Consider the following 19,216-nt stretch of genomic DNA (forward strand, 5'->3'; position numbering starts at 1 on the left):
TTCACTGTTAAGTAAAAATTTACGATATGTTGCATGTATAGAGCTGGGTTTTTAAAATAATAATAAATAAGATCAGGTGTATTAATTTTAGATTTTGCATTATTAGAAAATCATAGACACAGGGTTGGAAGATTCCTGGAGATCTTCTAGTCCAACTTCCCGCCAAGGACAAGAATGCTCAGAACCATCCCAAATGGCTGTCCAAGCTTGGTTTGAAAACCTCTGATGACAGAGCACCCATGACTCCAGGAGCCAGGCTGTTCCACTACTTAATAGCTCTAATAGTCAGGGAATTCCTTGTTATTTCAAATTAGGATCTCTCTCCACCCACTGGTTCTTGTCATACCCTTTGGAGAATAAATCTGCATCTTCTTAGCTGTGACAGCCCTTCAAGTATTGGAAAACTGAGTTCATGTTTCTCATAGCCATCTCTTCTTTAGGCTAAACACTACCAGTTCTTTTAACTCTTCTCCATAGGATTTAGCCTCCAAGCCCCTCACCTTCTTTGTTGCTCTTCTCTGCATTCTTCCAGTACCTCAGCATCCTTTCTGTATTGTGGCAACCAGTACTGGACACAGTATTTGAGGTGTGCTCTGACCAGTCCAGCATAGAGCAGAAGTATCACTTCCCATTATCTGGATCAAGCCTTGTTCCTGTTATCAACCTCTGTTGATGCAGCACAACATTTCATTGGCTCTTTTGGCAGCTGAAGAAATCTGCTGGCTCATGCTTAACCTGTGGTCTACCAGACACCCAGATCCTTTTTACAATTACTACTGCTGAGCCAGATATCCCTATCTTATACCTGTACATTTTATTTTTCCTACATAAATGCAGAACCCTACATTTCTAACAACTGAGTTGCATTTTGTTGGAAAAAGCCCAATGTTCAAATCTATTAACATCCTTTTGACACTGAGTCTGTCTTCTGAGGTGTCTCCAACCCCAACGTCCACAAATTATTGGATAAACTTAGACTACGAGTTTAAAATTGTGAGGTACTGAAGCTGTATCTCTGTTAAATAATATCTTTAATACTGCGTTTTATTTGTGACAAAGCAAAAACAAATCACACACATATTTGCAGTGTGAGTTCCTATAGATTAGAGGATTATCCTCATGTCCCACTTTCCATTTTTAGAAGATATATCCTCATGACACAGCCTTTCTTTTATCCCAAGCCCATCATGAAGATACAGTTCCACTTTTATAGCAGCATTTTCCATAATCTCCACAAATAAATCTAGATAAACAAAAAAATCATCAATGACTCTTCCATGAATTGGGCTAGCATTTGTGGAAGTCTTATTGGCCACTTGAGGCTTCTGCAAGTATTTCCCCCCTCCGCCCTGGTCACTGGGCACTGCCCTTCATGGCCATTTTTGCTTGGGCTGCAGGAGAAAGCTATCCTGTGTCAGCAGTTACAAGTGCAAGAGGTCAGACTTTGATTATTTATGGCAACTTTATATCTCATCACAGTGCAGGAACGCAACAACTCCGGAAAACTGAACAAGCTTGCTAGGTTCCATGCAGACAAATCTAAGATCCAGGAATCAGAGTTGACTATAGTCTTGCACCAGTCTAAAGGGCAGTCAGGGAATCAGAACATGTTCAGGAAGTCAAGTCTGACACTGGAAAGGCGTCTGCCAACAGAAGTCTGACTCCCAAGCTCTTCTTTGATATCTCTGAGTCAGACACATCATCTTCCTAAGTCATGCCTCTTTCCTTTAAGGAGCTTCACTAAACATCTCTGTTCTACTCACTCGATATTGTGTAAGGGCTGAGGATCTTTTCCTGCTCAGACTCTAGGTCAGGTGATTCAGTCTGCTGCTGTGCTTCTGTAACAGGTAACTGATTATCTGACTGCTCCAGATTTGTAGGTTTATCCCCACCCCAGGATTAACCATTAAGCAAAATAAGGGCACCAAGGGAAGGGGGCACCACAGATTTTTCTCCTAGCTACCATGCCCTTAACTCTTCCACTGCCACACTCAGCTTTAGTTTTCAGCACTCACTGAATCTTAAGTTAAGCAATGAAGGGTCCAAGGGGCACCATTGTTGGGCTATGCTTAAGGCATCAGTTGGCCTTATCTGGCCCCATTTATCCCCCAACAGGTCCTGCTCCTTCTGAACCTCATCTGCAGGTATCTGAAAGCCTGATTGCTCCTGTGTTGCAAGTACCTGTCATGCCCTGCTCTTCCAATTCAGAGTCTGACTCTCATCAGGTAGGTTCTTAACAGTACTTCCTACTGTTCTCATTAACTTGGGAAAGAGGCAGTCCCATTTTTCCTGTGCTAATGTCATTTTGCAATTATCCATGCAATAATTTGTTACTGTTGATTAATCACTCACTTGAGCACTGCCACTCCCTTGCAGCACTTACAGTTTTGTTATGTTTATAAGCTGGGTGAGATCAAAAGCATTCTGCCACTTTCCCTTTTAGCCCCGGTGGCAGGAAGATCAGAAAACCTATCTACCAGACTTTTGGAAGACTGTCCAAAAATATCCAGCTGACAGGTTGGTAGGGTGGAACGTGGGCCAGGATGAAGCTGGAAGGAACTCCTTCCTGTTTCACCCTGCAACCTCCTCTGTTTCATTACTGAAGCAGATTAAACCTTGGCTGTCAGTGCAGTGCAAAATATAGCAGCATATTTTTCTGTTGACTCAATACTGGAGAAATGCACATTAACTTGGCTATGAGGAAGAGCCCTAGGAATAGCCAGCTGTACAGTTAAATTCTTTTAAAACAAATTTGACAAATTAAAACAAATTTGGCAGAGTCACTGACATTATAATCCTTATAACATGGTGGTAATAAAAGACCCATTGGCTTTTGATAGCTAAGAATCAAAAGTGCATGATCCCCACTATTCTTCTTCATAATCCATGTGAACATTTTAGATGAACACTCCCAATATATATAAAGCAGCTTGCAAAAAATTGGCAAGTCAAATTTCTCTTGACTTGCCAACTCTAAGACTGGCAATATATTTGCAGAAGTGGTTCTTGCTAGTAGTCTGGTTGAAATTTTATGATTAGCTTTGAAAAATCCTGGAGACATGGTAAAGTGCCAAATGACTGGAGTTAGGCAAATTTGTCTTTATCTGGAGAAATACAGATCATGCAGTCTGTTATTAATACCTGGAAAAATTCTACAGCAGATCATAAAGAGACTGATTTATAAGTAGGCTGACCATAGTTCCTTGAGACAAAAAATGGGACATTGGGATGGCAAAACGGGACAGGGTTAAAAACAGGACATTGGGATAGCAAAACAGGGCAGGGCTGGGTGACGGGCTGGATCGGCAGGCAGAAACTTCTTTGGTTTTCTCGGGCTGGGAATCTTCGGATTCTTTCGTTTGTGACAGGCAAGGCTGGGCTGGAGAGTCTAGTGAACGGTTGTCCCCGACAAGCCATTCCTCCTCTGGCTGTGCTTTTACGTTCTTTTCTTCCCACCATTTCAAGGCAGGAGCCAATCGGCCCACCCTTTGATCACTGCCTATCAGCTGATCCTGTTTTTTTCTTTTTAGGTTTCCTGCCAGTTTGAGCTCTGCGGGTTTTCCCCCACCGTTTCTGCTGAGCTCCCCCTCCTTCCACTCAAAGTCAGACTACATTCTGACAGGTTCGCGGGAACTTTCAAATTTTTAAGTAAGGTTTTTAAGAAAATGGGACAAAACGGACATTTATATTAAAACGACGGGATGGTGTGGAAATGTTAAAAAAACGGTACTGTCCCATTCAAAACGGGACGTATGGTCAGCCTATTTATAAGCACCATGAAAACTCTATGGTAATTATGAAGTCAGCATGATTTTTGTCAAGAACTTGTAATAACAATGCAACTGAACAGAGACAAATGCAAAATAGTTCACTTAGAAAACAACATTCAAATGGACAGTTACAGGATTGAGAACACCAATCTTGGTAATAGTATTTGTAAAAAGGATCTTGCAATAAGTAGTTGACTGCAAACTGAATATGAATCAGCAGTGTAATGTGATTGTCAAGAAATGCAAATAATACAAATGCAAATACAAATGACAGAAATATTTTCTCTTCCTTTTCTATTGGTCAGCCCCCTCCTTGAATATTGTATTTAGTTCTGGCTACCACACACAACGCGGTGGCGCTGCGGGTTAAACTGCTGAGCTGCCGATCGGAAGGTCGGCGGTTCGAAACCGCGCGGCGGGGTGAGCTCCCGTTGCTAGTCCCAGTTCCTGCTCACCTAGCAGTTCGAAAACATGCAAATGTGAGTAGATCAATAGGTACCGCTTCGGCGGGAAGGTAACGGCATTCCGAGTCGTCATGCTGGCCACATGACCCGGAAGTGTCTATGACAACGCCGGCTCCAAGGCTTAGAAATGGAGATGAGCACCGCCCCCTAGAGTCGGACACGACTGGACTTTACATCAAGGGAAACCTTTACCTTTACCTTTACTACCACACTTTAAAGAATCAGATAAACTGGAACAGGTTTAAAGAAGGGCAATGAGGACAAACAGGAGTTCAGAAACTAAGCACAATGAAGAAATCTTGAAGGAATTGGGAATAATGCAGGATAGCCTTCTTCAAATTTCTCAAAGAACATTATACAGAAGAAGATCAAGGTATTTTCTCCAAAATAATGGGTTACAATGACAAGAAAGCACACTGAATTCCTAACAGTAAAAACAGTCTGATGGTAGTATCACATACGCAGAGAAGTGGTATGGATTCTCTTTTATTGGATGTGTTCAAGCAGACTAAATAGCCATCTGTTGAGATACTATCAATCTGAATGCCTGTACCAAACAGGGGATTGGACTCAGTGGGCTAAATTGCCTCTTCTAACTTTATGATTCTAGGTAAAATGATACTCTGCCAAGGGATTCTTTTTTCCCCTACTATTAGGGATCACAGCTGAATAACTTTAAGATGAGAAAAATTATTAGTATGCACATAACAGGTTTAAAACTTACAACTGCATGGAACAGCAAATTTCATTACACCGACTATAGTAGAATATGCAAATTTTAGATAGCAAATACGCAAATTGAAATCTAAAACATCTGGATGGTATCAGCTTGCCTCTCTCTTGTCTAAAGAATCCAGCATTAGCAGAAGTTATGCATAATCTGATGACTCACTCAACTTCTTTCAGGATGTATGTTAAAATATTAATACAGATAGCATTAGACCTGAAAATCAACAGTAAAAAAAAAATTGACCACTAACTCCATATAACAGGTGTGCATTTCTGGAGTTATATATTAATTATGGCTCTCTTCAGGCTATTTCATCAGAGATAGATGTTGTCTCATTTTCTCTATCTATACATTTCATCCTGAATTTTAGCATAGTGTTTTTTTTAAATATTCAGGTTTTTGTATTTCTTCTGTAGCTATTAAATGATTGCAGTAATATTCTTAAAATCCCAAATTTCATGAATGTTGTAAATAATACTAAACACAAAACATTACACATTTTTAAAAAGCAGTATCCAAATTTTATTAATTTAAAAGCAGCCGTATAAACCAGATAGATGACTCTTTAACTTTTACACCGATTTCTCTTAATTCATTAAACAGAATAGGGACTAGAGTCTCCATTACTGATTATAAATTCAGATAGGCTAATATGGATATAAAATATATTTTAATTATAAAATGTAGGATTAGCAAATCTACAGAAAACTTTGGTTACCTTGGTACCCAAGTGACTTGTCAGTCTTCGAGGAACAGAATAATTACTATTAGAACTCGTAACACTGGATGTTTCATGGTCCATTCGAGCAGCTGAACCCTGTAAGTTTAAGAAACAGGTGTCAAGGGAGTTAAAATATTAGCACTGTACAAATGTGGAACTTACTGTTACAGTAAACTAAGAAGTCAACTCAGTAAATACCTCATTATTTTTGTATATATATTTTATTAACTATGATTAACAAACATTATCAAGTAACTAAATAACATAAATCCAAGATGCATAGAGAAAAAAGATATAGAAAACACAAAAAATCTACTAAAAAGTAAGTAAAGAGCCAGGTACTATACACGTACAAATTTGCCATATATGTAAAATATTACCATATTATAGTCTATTGCTATTGAGATAAACTATAAAATCCATCCAAATTTGATAGAATTGTGGTTCCTGCTTCTAATGTTTCATTGTTTTAACATTACCTGTGATTTTTTTCAAAGTTAGCAAATGAAGAGGCCTTGTTAATCCATATCACAACTGTTACGTTATCTAGAGTTTTTCAATGTTGGGCAATTATTATTTTAGCTGCTAATACTAAATAGGTAATAAGCTCCTTATTTTTAAGCTTGAGATTTGGTCCTGTAAATAAATGCAGTAAGCTTAAATCTAGGAAGCATTCAATTCTTTGTTTAATAATGGTACTTAACACCACAAAAAATTTTCATCAAAAGGTTATACTTTTATCGCATGACCACCACAAATGAAGTTAAGGCCCCTTTTTTTGACACCCTTTCCAACATTTGGAAGAATAATTCTGATATACAGTATGTGTGCCAAATGAAATGGAGTCAATGTCATGTTCACTGTTTCAATGTGCACTGTACATCGTAACGTTTCACATGCCATGGTGCTGACGCGTGTTTCTGTTTGGGAGGGAGCTGCTGTGAAACCGTGTGCCAAGCTCTGTATCTGGGGTCATTTCAATGGAATGTGTTTGGGTTACGTGCTCTGTTCAAGGACTTTTCTCACAGACCGCCAGAAGCCGTTAGGAGCACCTGGGATTGTGAGCCTGGGAAGATTCTACGGGGGGAGGGATCTCATTTGTACCGAGGGTTTTTAGTTTGCATTTGGCACGCTTTTCCCATTCTCAGCTTTCTTTGTGATCCTGCATACTATTCTTTGATAAATCAGATATCTTTATGATCCTGTTTATGAATCTGATGGTGTTTTAGAATAGGCAGTCCTTACAGTCAAGTGCCAGCAATGTATAACCTTCCACTGCAGTTCTTGCACTGAAGCTCATATCTCAGTATTTTTGAGATTTTTACTCAGTATGTTATAATAACAAGTCAGCATAATGTGGGGAAAAAAAATAAAGTTTCCCACTTATACAAAACCAGGTCTTTTCACAGGATTTTATTTTCAATTGACTGATTGTTTGATTATGTGCCATCAATTCAGTGTTGACTCTTAGCAACCACACAGATTTTCTCCATGACTATCTGTCCCTAACCTGGTCCTTCAGATCTTCCAGCAGCGCACCCATCACCTTTGTAACTGAATCCATCCACCTTTTTACTGAGTGGGTGGGAATAACAAAGCTCCCAGAGGGGCAACTATTCTGGAATGCAAGGTAGCATAGTTGACTTCAAGAGTCACATGGATAGGTGGAACTGGTTATATGCAGGACAAAAAAGCAGCATCAATGAAATAAAAACAAAGAAAGAAATACTAACATGAAAAGGCATCAGTATTGGTTGCATAAATAAAAAGAAAAGGGTCCATTAAATAATAGAAGGTAGTGATTATAAGAGCATCAGGTAAAATAGTGTTATGAGCTTTGCAAGTGCATAGCTATTTTATACCGCAGAAGTAATGAGGAAATCTGCATAAGCTGAAACTTTCCAGGCACAATGGGAATATCCATGGATTTTGATATCAAAACAATTATCATCAAACTTGCTTTGCATAAATTTCTGTTTACATAAACTTTGATTGACCTGAAAAGGAATTGCATGATGGGTATTATATGTATTATAATAGAGTAGTATCTGTTAAAAGGCCCAACTCCAGCTGAACTGTTTTTATCAACAACTTCTTCTTCCTAGCATTATTGTCATGAGTACTGATGGCGAGCAGGAGGGGGCCTCTATCCAGGCTGTAAAGCGGATGTGTAGCACTGAGGAATTAAGCAGCCATTCAAAGAGACACAGATCAGACCCGCCTTAACTTTTGCGGTTTATCTGTCTGGGTTTTTCCCATGCTTCTTCAGTTTGTTAGGATTTTCTGTCTTATGTAGCAGCAATAAACACTAGAGACCTATTCCTCGTCTCAGCATGATTCCTGACTGTTAGGACAGTTATTCCCGCCCTATGGCAGGGTCCCCTTCTCGGCATATCCGTCTCCATTTGACTTGATCCAAGGCATCTTCAGGGGTGACATTCACACATTCCATGTCCTCCTTAATGCAGTCCATCCACCGTTTCTTGGGTCTACCATGGGGTCACCAGCCACCAGGGTCCAGACGCATGGCTATTCTCGCCACCAAGTCTTCTTTGCCGCGTACAACGTGTCCATACCATCTAAGCTTCCTTCCTGCAGTTTTGCCACAATTGGCGTGACTCCCAGTCATCATCAGACATTGTCATTCATGGCGTGGTCGAATTGCATTAGTCCAAGGCACCATCGGAGCATTCGCATTTCCATCATGTGCAGGGCCTGCTCGTGCTTTGCTGTCGCTGGCCAGCACTCCGATCCATAGAGGGCGACTGGGTACACTACCGTTCTGGAGACCTTTGACTTGAGGCGTAGGGGCATCCGACGATCACACAGGACTCCAGTCACCTTTTTTGTTTTATCAACAACTTCTACTAGGACCAGGAAATCCCAAAAGTAGCAGGCTGAAAAATATTCTGGAAGAAGCCAATGGCAAGCACCTTCTGTACTCTGCCAAGAAAGTTAAGTCAAGTCTAAGAAGGACCCCACATTACTCCAGGGGATCCTCTTGAAGTGGGGTAGTTTGCTACAGATAACTTAACAGAAAGGAAGAATTGCTCAAATCTTTCCTGGGCAGAAGCTTTGATTTCTGAGTGTCTAAGGAGCTAAAGAATGACTGCTGGAGGAAGGGAGAAAGCCGCTATCTATTTCTGCATTTCTCTGGATCTGAGCCACCGAAGACAGAACTAGTATTCATATCAATTATATAATAAAAGTGATCAAAGCTCATTTATATTACATTAATATTCAGGAAGGCAGTTAAAACACTATTTTTCCACATAGCCTTCCAGGAATAAAGTTTTATTATGCTGTGGTTGAATTAGCTGTTATATGGGAAGTGATGATTGTATCTGATGTCACAACAGATTATTTTGCTTTTATTTTTTGACTGATTTTGTATGGTTTTGAACTATAGAAAAGCTATGGATTTCTTTATTTACAATAGTTGTAGACTGCCCCAATTGTAAGATTCTGGGCAGAGTACAACAAAGGTAGAAAAACAGAAAATATTAAAAGTAAAAACAAAACATGCCAAGATGGAATGGCCATAATCAATCAACTATGGCCAAACATGGTGGAATCTTTTCATTGATTTGAGAAATATGAGGAGGAAAGAGGGTTGCATATTCCTCCAGGGAAACAAATGCTAGGTTAAGAGGTCACTACGCAGAAGGCTTGCCATCTAATCCAAGTTCTAAGCACTTCCTGCAAGGAGGATTATTTTTTTTAATTTTTTTTTAAATTATTAATTGTTGAATGGTTTGATTTTAGAGATACAATGTTACTAAATGTTTAATTAATAGTAAGAGATTAACTTTTATGTACTTTTATATCTGTGCTGGAAAAGGACAGAAGCCAATGATCTGATATGCTTTTTTGCTTATTCCTGCACTATTTTAGCTTTTCCTGTTTCTTTTTTAGACCTGCAGGAGGATTCTTAACAGGCCCTCTCAAGGTGGTTAGACTGGATAATTTTGGGAAGGAGGTATCCCAGTGCTACAGCATATGTGTCACTGTTGATGATAACCAGCACTCTGAACAGGCCCAGGAAGCCCATTTTTAACCATTACAGTGACCTCAAAATTGAGGTGGCATGCAAGGCTATACAAATAAATAACTAAATTACTATGTATTGATGCCCTTCTTTCATGTAATCTTATTTTTGCTATCTTCTGACCACTATTACCTGCTCTAACTTGCAAATACTTTTTATGTTTTTCTAGTCCAGTTGTTTTTATCACACCTCATTTTAAGCAACCTCATTTCTAATTTTATGTTCTATAGAAACTATAAAACAAAAAACTAAAAATTCTTGCCTTGAAATTCTGTTACTTGAACATGTTATGATGGAACTTTTCTTATTAAAATTCATTCGCTGGTTTGATACACATTTAGATTTCAGTATATCTCACAGATAATCAAAACAAAATGTGATAAAGCAAAAAAAAAAAAAAGCTAAATAGTGTGGTCATGGTTATTTACAATAAGATGTCCTCCTGTCAAAACAGCTTCCCCCCCCCCTTTTAAATCGTTTTCATTACGATTTAATACTAGATCTCTGTTATTCCAAAACAGCAGAGAAAAAGAATAAAATAAAATACATTTTAGCCCTGTCTGCTACATAATACTAGGAAGTCTTAATAACATTAAACAAAATTAACTGTAGATATGTATGTATGTATCTTAAAGGGATTTAAACAATTTTACAGATAAATTTGACTTTTGAAAACTAATAATTACAATAATTACAGTTATTAATGTAGAGATTCCAAAGCATATATGATAAAGGGCTCCTGAAAGCAAAATGCACGTTTATATTAAATTAGAAGATAATCCCTGCCATGTATAAAGGTAGGGATGGACTACATCCAGTTTAATGCATAGTGTACAACCACACAGTAAACATTTTTGAAAAATATATCCTCTTCCAACATGATGGAACTATTCTGTTTACAAAATACCACCTTTGAGAAAAACAAATGATTTATAACTTCTAGTTCAAAATCATACTTCGTTACCATTCTACAGTTTAAAAGAATATTCCTTTCACTCACATACCCATATTAAAAATGACAAAATGATTTGATATTTCCTTCAAATATATGCATAATAGCTCTTTGAACAAGAATTGTACCATTATAATGTGGAATATTAAAGCATTGCAGTTTAGAAAAAATCTTTTGTAGCAGATTAATGAACATTCATCCCTTCCAGTGGCACACTAGCTTTCTGATTTAACAAAAATGAACAAATTCATGCACGCACAGCTACTGTTACAGAATTACCACCTCCAACCCACAAAAGCACTGTATTTTTAAGCACAATTTATAGCCTTACCTGGCTACTGCCAGCAGTTGCCACAATGATTTCAGCTGCTCCTTGACATTCATTTTGCCTCTCAGCTTCATGTGAACTTGCACCATGCTTGCTTGGAGCTGCTCTCTGTTAATGCAAGAATTTCTGGCATCATGCATAGAGATCAAATACACTTTATCATGCAAAACCTTTTAAAAACTGAACGAATCAATGCTATAGCTTTACATGCCACTGAAGTGCACTTTGTATTTTATAATCCCTAGCCTCAATAATTAGCACTCGAGACTGGCTGCCTTAGCAAAACTGTAGGATGAAAGCGAAGCATGCCCTCTGAGGATTATAGCTCTAGAAGACAAAGGATCTGCTGTGAGATACAAGACACCATCTTCCACCAGCTGTGCTCACATCACTTTCAGAAATGTAACAGAATTAGAACAAGCAACTATCTCCCTGCTATGTCACACAATCTATGCATTTACTGGAGGCTACAACTAAAGCAGTCAAAATATTACAATCAAATAAATTAACATTTGCATGAATAATACAAAATGTACACAGAACTTCAGTTTAAAACGCATTTTTTAACATTTTAGTTATAGGATGACTTATATTGAAGCATCCATCATAACAGCAAATACATTTAAATGTGTTGTCCCTAGCTTAATCTCCTAGACATATAAAACTATACATTTTTCCCCGAAAAAGCAAATTTGTAAATAGAAAAAAAGGTTTATAGGTTCTTTACTTATAAAGGCAATATTATTTTTAAAAAACTGACTCAAATATAGAACAGCATATAGAACCATTTTACTGCTCAGAGCTATTTATGCATATTTTATGGGGACATCTCTATAAAACAGGATTTTAAAAGATTCCCAGCCCCAAGAACGCTAGGCAAACGGTGCCAGCACATTCTTTTCGATGGGCTTTCCCCATTGTGTGCCTGCTTACTCTCTTGTAATCCCTTCCTCTCCAATGAATGTAAATATAAACATTAATTCCCTTCTTGCTAATTATCCCAATACCAGGGTGAGCATTCCAAAGGGCAGGGGAGTGGAGGAAAGGGAAGCTGAAGTAAAATCATAAGCAGAGTCACAGTCACGTGATTTCCCACTTAATTCACTTAATGACCAAGTTGCAGGTCCCAATTGTGGTTGCTAACCTCTCTATAAATCATTCTGTCATGTTAGAACTCTGTTTCTAAAGGATTTCAGTAATAATTCCATCTCCCTTTATTTGCTCTATTGGATCACTTTTGTTTATTCTTGAGTATTCATGCAAATTTTCCTGTAATTTCACTTATCTTCTTTTAAAGATCTCCACTCTCCCACCTTTTTGGGGGGGGGGGTTATAGTTGTCTATCAGTTGATATTTTCTTGTCCTTTCTTGTTTAAAGTTTAAAATCTGCATTTGGTTACAGATTCTTTGGGGAACATGGTGCCGACCACAGATAAGAAATTAATTTTATCTCATTTTGTTGCAGGGGTTTATTGTAAAAAAAAAAAAAGAGAATATATGTTTATTCCAATAGCTATGCTTTATTTCTATGTCTTTTATTTATCTCTATCTCTGGCTTATTTCCATATACTTCTATATCTTACATTTCTGTATCTTATCTCTATGTACTATATTTCTATAGGTTTCTATAAATTTCTATATCTGTATCTGTGGTTTCTGTAAGGTTTTTTTCCTTGCCTCTCCCCCCTTTCTTTTGTAACCAGGCTTGAATTGCCAACACCTTTCTAGTTAGCCTTGTGTCCTTGGCTGCTCGCAGCTGTGGAGTGCAACTGTTCTCTTCACCTCACCCAAACTCCTAGCCATCACAGATGGGGGTGGCCTGGTTGCTGGCTGCTGTTTTCTAGCCAAGTCGCTGGCCTGAGCTGCCATTGGGATTTTGGCAGCTCTCAGTGTCTTGCTGGGTGGGAGAAAATTTGCTACCAGTACAGGTTGGCTACTGATACTGTGGCTTGGTTGTTATTTCCAACTCTTGTTCTACTGCTGGGCTCCAACCTTGCAGTTGCTGTTCTTCTTCAGTGTCTTCAATCACCACCCCAGTGCCTAACATTAAAACTGTACCCCTTCTTCTCATGTGCACAAACCACAGGCAGCTTGTTTCTTCAGTCCAATTCCAATTCTTCTTCACAATGCTTTCCTTTCTCCCTCTCTGATGCACACCTACTAGAGTCCCCTCCCAAAATACCTGCTTCCAAATCCAAAAAGTGTCTCCTTTAGTAGCTGGAGCGGAAGATAGGTCTGGCTAATCTGGCTGCACCACAGTCCCAGAGGAAAAGTAAAAAGGAAGGAAGGGCTCATGTAGACTGTTGTGAGGCTCTTCCTCCACGTATATTCTTCTAGTTATCCATATTTTCATTCTCCATCTTTCCTTATTTTGATAGACACTGAAAGACACTTAGATCTTTTCCTCTTTAAACTTTTGTGAATGATTTGTCCAGTTTTCATAATGTCTCATATCTCTTCCTACAACCACCCAAGTTCTCTTCCCTATGATTTAAGTATGCTAACTATGTTTTTATACTGGTCTTTTATTCTGACTGCACGTTCCATAGGGTGAAAACACACCTACTCTCTTTAATGTTCTCACCTGTATATTTAACAGGAATAATTCATTACCTAGCTCACAATCAGTACATGGAAGTGTTCTAATTTATTCTTCCCAATTCACTAATTATATGAATGGTATGCCAGTCAAGTAAGCGTTCAGGAAACTGTCTTTTTGCAATGAAATATTATCATAAAAGGAAACTTAGCTATTCAGTTGTACCATAGAGTCACCTTATGGCAAAAAGAGTCTTACCCAACAAGACTACTAAAGTCCTCGTGCATCATACAAATATATTCAGGCGCCATTTGCACTTCACTACAAGAATCAGGCAAACATGTAGTAACCATTTCATTCTGAAACTGTGAAGAAGCAATTAATTTCTTCAGGTGTGGAAAAGATTTGGTCTGTTATGGGTTATCAGCCTTGACTACCACAGAAACACTATTCCAAACTAGAGAGTATGGGAATATTGAAAGGTGGACAAAGAAGCTGCAATTGTGACAGAAAAGTGTAAGAGTAATGGCAAAGAACATTAAAGAAAACGCACAGCAGCCAGGGACATGGGAAAAATAGGAAAACACTGTGCTGAGAGTACAAAATGGGAAAAGGTGCAGCTCATGCAATTTCCCTGGAATAGACCACTGCTCAGCCTGGATTACTTACTGGATTTACAGCCCTTTCTACTTTTCTGCTTGTCCCCCTCCCTACTATCTCTATATTAGTCTTCATTCTGCACCACGGCCTGTTGTTTCATCATACCATACTTCTTCCTCTTACCACCCATCCCACCATTTCTGCCATCCACACCCTAATCTTCTCTCTGATTGCTTCCTTCCCTCCATGTTATATTCTTTGCCACTGTTTTCTGCTCCTCTCTTTTCACTCTCTGCTCTGTTTCGCTCCCATGTACCTCCTACCATGCTCATCTATCCCACGATACTCCACTCCCCCATGTCCCCAACCCAGAGAAGCTGTCTGTAATTGCCACCACTGTAGGAACTGAAAGAAAAGTGATCTGCTCTTTCTCACACTTGCCTTTTGTCTGGGATGAGGCTTGGAAGGGTAACCCTCCCCACTTCTCCAACAGCTGCGCTGCATTTTGGGCTGCAAAAATAGGAACAACTATTGGATGGCAGCAAAAGGTTTATATTTTCTGTTTAGCTTTGCTCCCATCTAGTGACTATCCAGAGGTTTGCACTTCATATATGGTAGCCCTACTATTGTTTGGCTGGCCACATGTTACTGCTCCTTTCTGAGGAACTTCGAGAACTCAACATGAAGAGTATAAACCACAACACAGCTTTGATTGCTTTAAGGTACTAAGTGTTGTTGGCTTTGAGGTTTTCAACATGCTGATTATTGTGGAAGTCTGGCCTTCTTATACAGACCTGCTTTTCTCCCTTCCCTTCCCCTTTTGTTCTTACTTCCTGCTTCTTTCTTTTCTTTAGCCCTATTCTGAGGTATAAAATAGGTTAAAAATTACCACAGAAACAGCTTTCAAAGTCAAGCTGGTATCTACTCTTGAAAGATATACTGATGTTCAGCAACAATATTTGCACCAGGAAAGCCTTTTTATATAGGTGAAGGCCTCCCATGAGATTGTACCCTGATAGATCAGGATTTGAACTTACACAGGAGTTGATATTGGATTTATCAAAAGCTGGCAGCTTTCATGTTTAGTTACAACTGTCTTGATGCTTTAAAAAAATCTCATCACTGTTCTGCTTCATCATAAAATAGTGTTCCTTGGTGTTAAAAAAAATCTTGGTTTCTTCCAACACTAAAATTTAATTTTTTTTCTACTGAAATCAGGTATTATCCCCTGCTAAAGTTTGCAGATAAAGGTTTTGAGAACCCAGGATTTCCCTGATTTTAAACCAACACTGGTGCCTAAAAGTCTAGGACACAGAAGTCACGGTTTATGCTACCTTTAACTAGTCAAGTTAGACTGATCTCAAAAAGCTAAGCAAAGTTGGGCCTGGCTAGTACTTGGATGGGAAACCACCATGAAATGTCAGGAATATATGCTTGATTGGTAAGTAAAAGAAAAAGAAAAAACATTCTGAAGAAAGCAACAGCAAACTGGTTCTATATTGTTGCCAAGAAAATTACATGAAATCACCAGAAGCAGAGTTTGACTTGAAACTTTACAGAGTTGGCATCCAAAGAACTAAGATAAAGAATACAAAATCTGAAAGTTTTTTTCCAACTCAACATCATGTAAATCCTAGCACGCACAGTCAAATTCACATGATATGAAGAGTCATTTTCTATTCTAGAAGTGGAACTACAACAAAATATTATAGTATGAAATATTGCTGATAAGAATTATGGTTTCCCCATTCCAGAATCCTTAACATTCATCTTCAACATTACGTGACCATTGAGAATCTTCATTTCTCAAAGAGGGTTTTGTTTTGCCTTGAGATTCCAAGCAGGTTTTCCTGGACTCCCTAACTCCTAGTGTATCTACTGCTATCAGGTGTCTACATCTAAACACCAGAAATGTTTAAAATGTCAATTGTTTTATAAAGTTAATTATAAACAGTGGGAGAAAGGGGAATAAAAAAATGAATCCGAAATATGTAGCCACTATTCAACTAATAAACTTTTTTTAAAACCTTAGAAAGCAGGTAAAAGGTTGACCCATCATTGACATTGCAGGAAAAGCCTGTAAATATCTCTTTCAACAAATAATATAAATGACTGGGCATCATGTTTTGCTTAAGAGGTCATCAAACTACATGAAGGATAATGAGATTTAATAATCTGATACTTGCTTTTGGAACAAAAATGAAATCACTGCTTTATTTTAAAAAATCTAAAAAACATATTATATGAATATTCGTAGAACAATAAATAACAGAGACTTCATGAGCAGTTTGGGACAGGACAGATCAGAGGCTCTTGAAGAAAGATGTGCAATGGGAAATTCTTTAAACTTCCCAAAGTTACATTCTCTTACGATTCAAACTTAATTTGGGGCAATCTTCCTCCTTATTCTCTTACGAATGCCTAAGGTCTACAGGTAGTCCTCCGGTGACATCCATTCGTTCAGTGACCATTCAAAGTTATGACTTACAATGGGTCCTCAAAGTTGCTGCCATTGCAGTGTCCCCACAGTCACATGATCAAAATTGGGGTGCTTTGCAACTGTCCCGCATTTACGACCATTGCAGCATCCCGTGGCCATGGTCTCCTGCCCTATGTGAACTGGCTTGCATTTATGACTGTCACAGCATCCTGCGGTCATGTTCTCCTGCATGGAATGCTGCAATGGTCATAAATGTATGCCATTTCAACTCCCCGCACCTGCCTATCTCCCCCCATCTCTGCCCTTTAGTCTGCCCTGCACAGCATGGCCAAGATGAAAAGGCTGCTGTATTCTGCTGCTGCCACCCCAGCTGACCTTTGCTGTCATCTTCATCTCGCCTCCCTTCCACTGGGATCACCTCTGCCACTGCCTCCCAGCCACCAGGCTTCTGGTGGGCCTGCCCCACTTCAGCTATCTCAGCCTGCCACCAGCCAGGGATCATACTGAAGTGCCTGTCCTGCGGGGAGAGATTTGCACCAGCCCACCCTGGACCCGCCCAGCACCCCGGTGCAAAAGTCCTGGTACAACCTGCTGCCTGCAGCTGCTTCTGCTTCTCCTCCTGGTTCTGCTTCTTCCTGCAAAGAGCTGCTGCCAAAATGCAAGTCCCCATTGGGGCTCGTTGCTGCTTTTGGGGTGGCTTTCCGGCCTTTGCGCCATAGAGGCAAGGCAGGAGCGAGTGGTAACCAGGCAGCCTGGGGTACGTGTGGAGACTTTTGGTACAACCGTGGTTGTAGTTCTGCCTTTGCAACCCACTGTTCTCTGGTCTCGGCATGTGCTGGGAACTCTGCTTGGGGAGTTCCTACATGCAAAGGCACCGCACAGTCCATGACTGCCACTGCTTGCAGTCCCCATGGTGAAGTTTGACCGAGTTGGCTGGGATGGGCAGGAGAGGCTTTATAGGGCCTTGGCCGTATGTGTAATGGCATGTGGGAATGACCTTGGGAGACCGGGTGAAGAGATGCTGCCTAGGGAGTGGTCAGATAAGAGGGAGCATAGCCCACAGTTGCACAGTGGGTGGAGCAAAAGACTCAGGAGGGACCCTCCCTAAGTTATTGGGCTGTAAAGGGGACAGTGGGAAAACTGTACTTTCAGGCTTGCAAGATTCTGTTAATGTAGCTTTACAATAAAGTAGAATTAGCTTATCTGGCCATGTTTCCTGTCTGGTCTACTGCATAAGGCTAACAGTAGGAGAGGCTGCATCACCCAGATTGGGCTGGGCGGGAGGGAAGGTTAAAATGACGATAAAGGTCAGCTGGGGGTGGCGGCAGAATACAGTGGCCCCTTCATCTCAGCCGTGCTGTGCATTTTGGCTGTGCTCTGCAGCCAAAATGGCAGAGATGGGGGGTAGATAGGCAGGTGGAGGGAGTTAAAGCAGAGGCAGTCCGCACAGGGCAGGAAAAGCATGAGGACTTGGCCTAACAATGGTGCAGTCCTGGCCTAATGACCACTACCTGGACTGCCGGGACTACCATCACTAAGCAGTGCAGTCATGTGATGATCTGCTTAATGACCACTTCACTTAGCAACAGAAATTCCAGTCCCAATTAGGGTCGTAACCCAAGGAATACTTGCATGTTGCTTTAAGTGAAAGGCAACTGTTTTGTATGACTATTGATGTATTACATGATCATGCCATTAGTTGCACTGAATATATCATATTAAAGAAGAAAGACAGGATATACATGCTTTAAATAAACTTCTCTGACTCCTTCTCTTCTCAACATAATACAGATGGCAAAACATTTCAAACTCAAAATCTTTCAAACTCAAAATAGGTTTGGAGTTTAAATCTACCAGAATAGATTTCAATTGGTTCTGAAGTATTCTGAGCTCAAAACAAGTGTTTGAAGTCTCAAATGGGGCAGTTTTGCACTTAGAATGCTTCTAAGATAGACAGAACAGCATCAGTTAGAACAGTTGTTTCAAACCCAAAACTGGAAATTTTGAGCTCAAGATGAGGCATTTTGACCTTTTTGTATATGACCATAACTTAGTATTACCCAGCTACAGTTTAGCCAAACCTAAAAGACTGACATAGGTTACTAATTATTTATACAGAACATGCTCAGTATTCAGTTAATCCCTATTATTTGTTTTAATCCCACTGATGTCTGGATAAATGGCAAAAACAAACACTAACCTCTGTCTCGGCAACTTGGGATTGCAACAGCTGTCTTATACGTAGAATATCTTTCTCAATTTGTTGAATTCTAGCCACTCTCACCTGAAACAACATGAAGTTTAAGAACTATTATAATACAGTTATTATTTCCCCTTTAAAAACTATACATGAAACTGACAATGTAAAAGCCCTTAATGCAGTGTAAAGTTTGGCTCAGAATATATTGCCGTATTTATTCAAAAGGAAAATAATCCTGAAGTTAGACAGTCTTCCAGAGAAGCAGGAGGACATGATGGTAGTGGAGGAGGAAGAATTATAAAAAGACATACAAAAACAATGAACAATATTCAAATGTTCTTTTTCCAGCCTATATCTGTTAATTGCAGCTAAAATTAATCATACATATATGTTTTCCCCCCAAAAGGGCAGAATCAGAACAAGA

The 19,216-nt window shown here is 39.4% G+C and overlaps 1 protein-coding gene across 1 annotated transcript in view; it reads right to left on the reverse strand.

Annotated features, from left to right (window-relative positions):
• Nucleotides 1–19,216, reverse strand: part of APC (APC regulator of WNT signaling pathway) — a 78,970-nt gene that overhangs the window by 17,104 nt on the left and 42,650 nt on the right. The window contains exons 8-10 of the mRNA XM_063295331.1: nt 18,793–18,876; nt 11,017–11,121; nt 5,683–5,781 (exon numbers count right to left, since the gene is read on the reverse strand). Coding sequence (XP_063151401.1) covers nt 5,683–5,781; nt 11,017–11,121; nt 18,793–18,876 — 288 coding nt within the window. The remainder of the gene's footprint in view (nt 1–5,682; nt 5,782–11,016; nt 11,122–18,792; nt 18,877–19,216) is intronic.

Source organism: Candoia aspera, chromosome 2, assembly GCF_035149785.1.
Source record: "Candoia aspera isolate rCanAsp1 chromosome 2, rCanAsp1.hap2, whole genome shotgun sequence".
Taxonomy (NCBI): Eukaryota; Metazoa; Chordata; class Lepidosauria; order Squamata; family Boidae; genus Candoia; species Candoia aspera.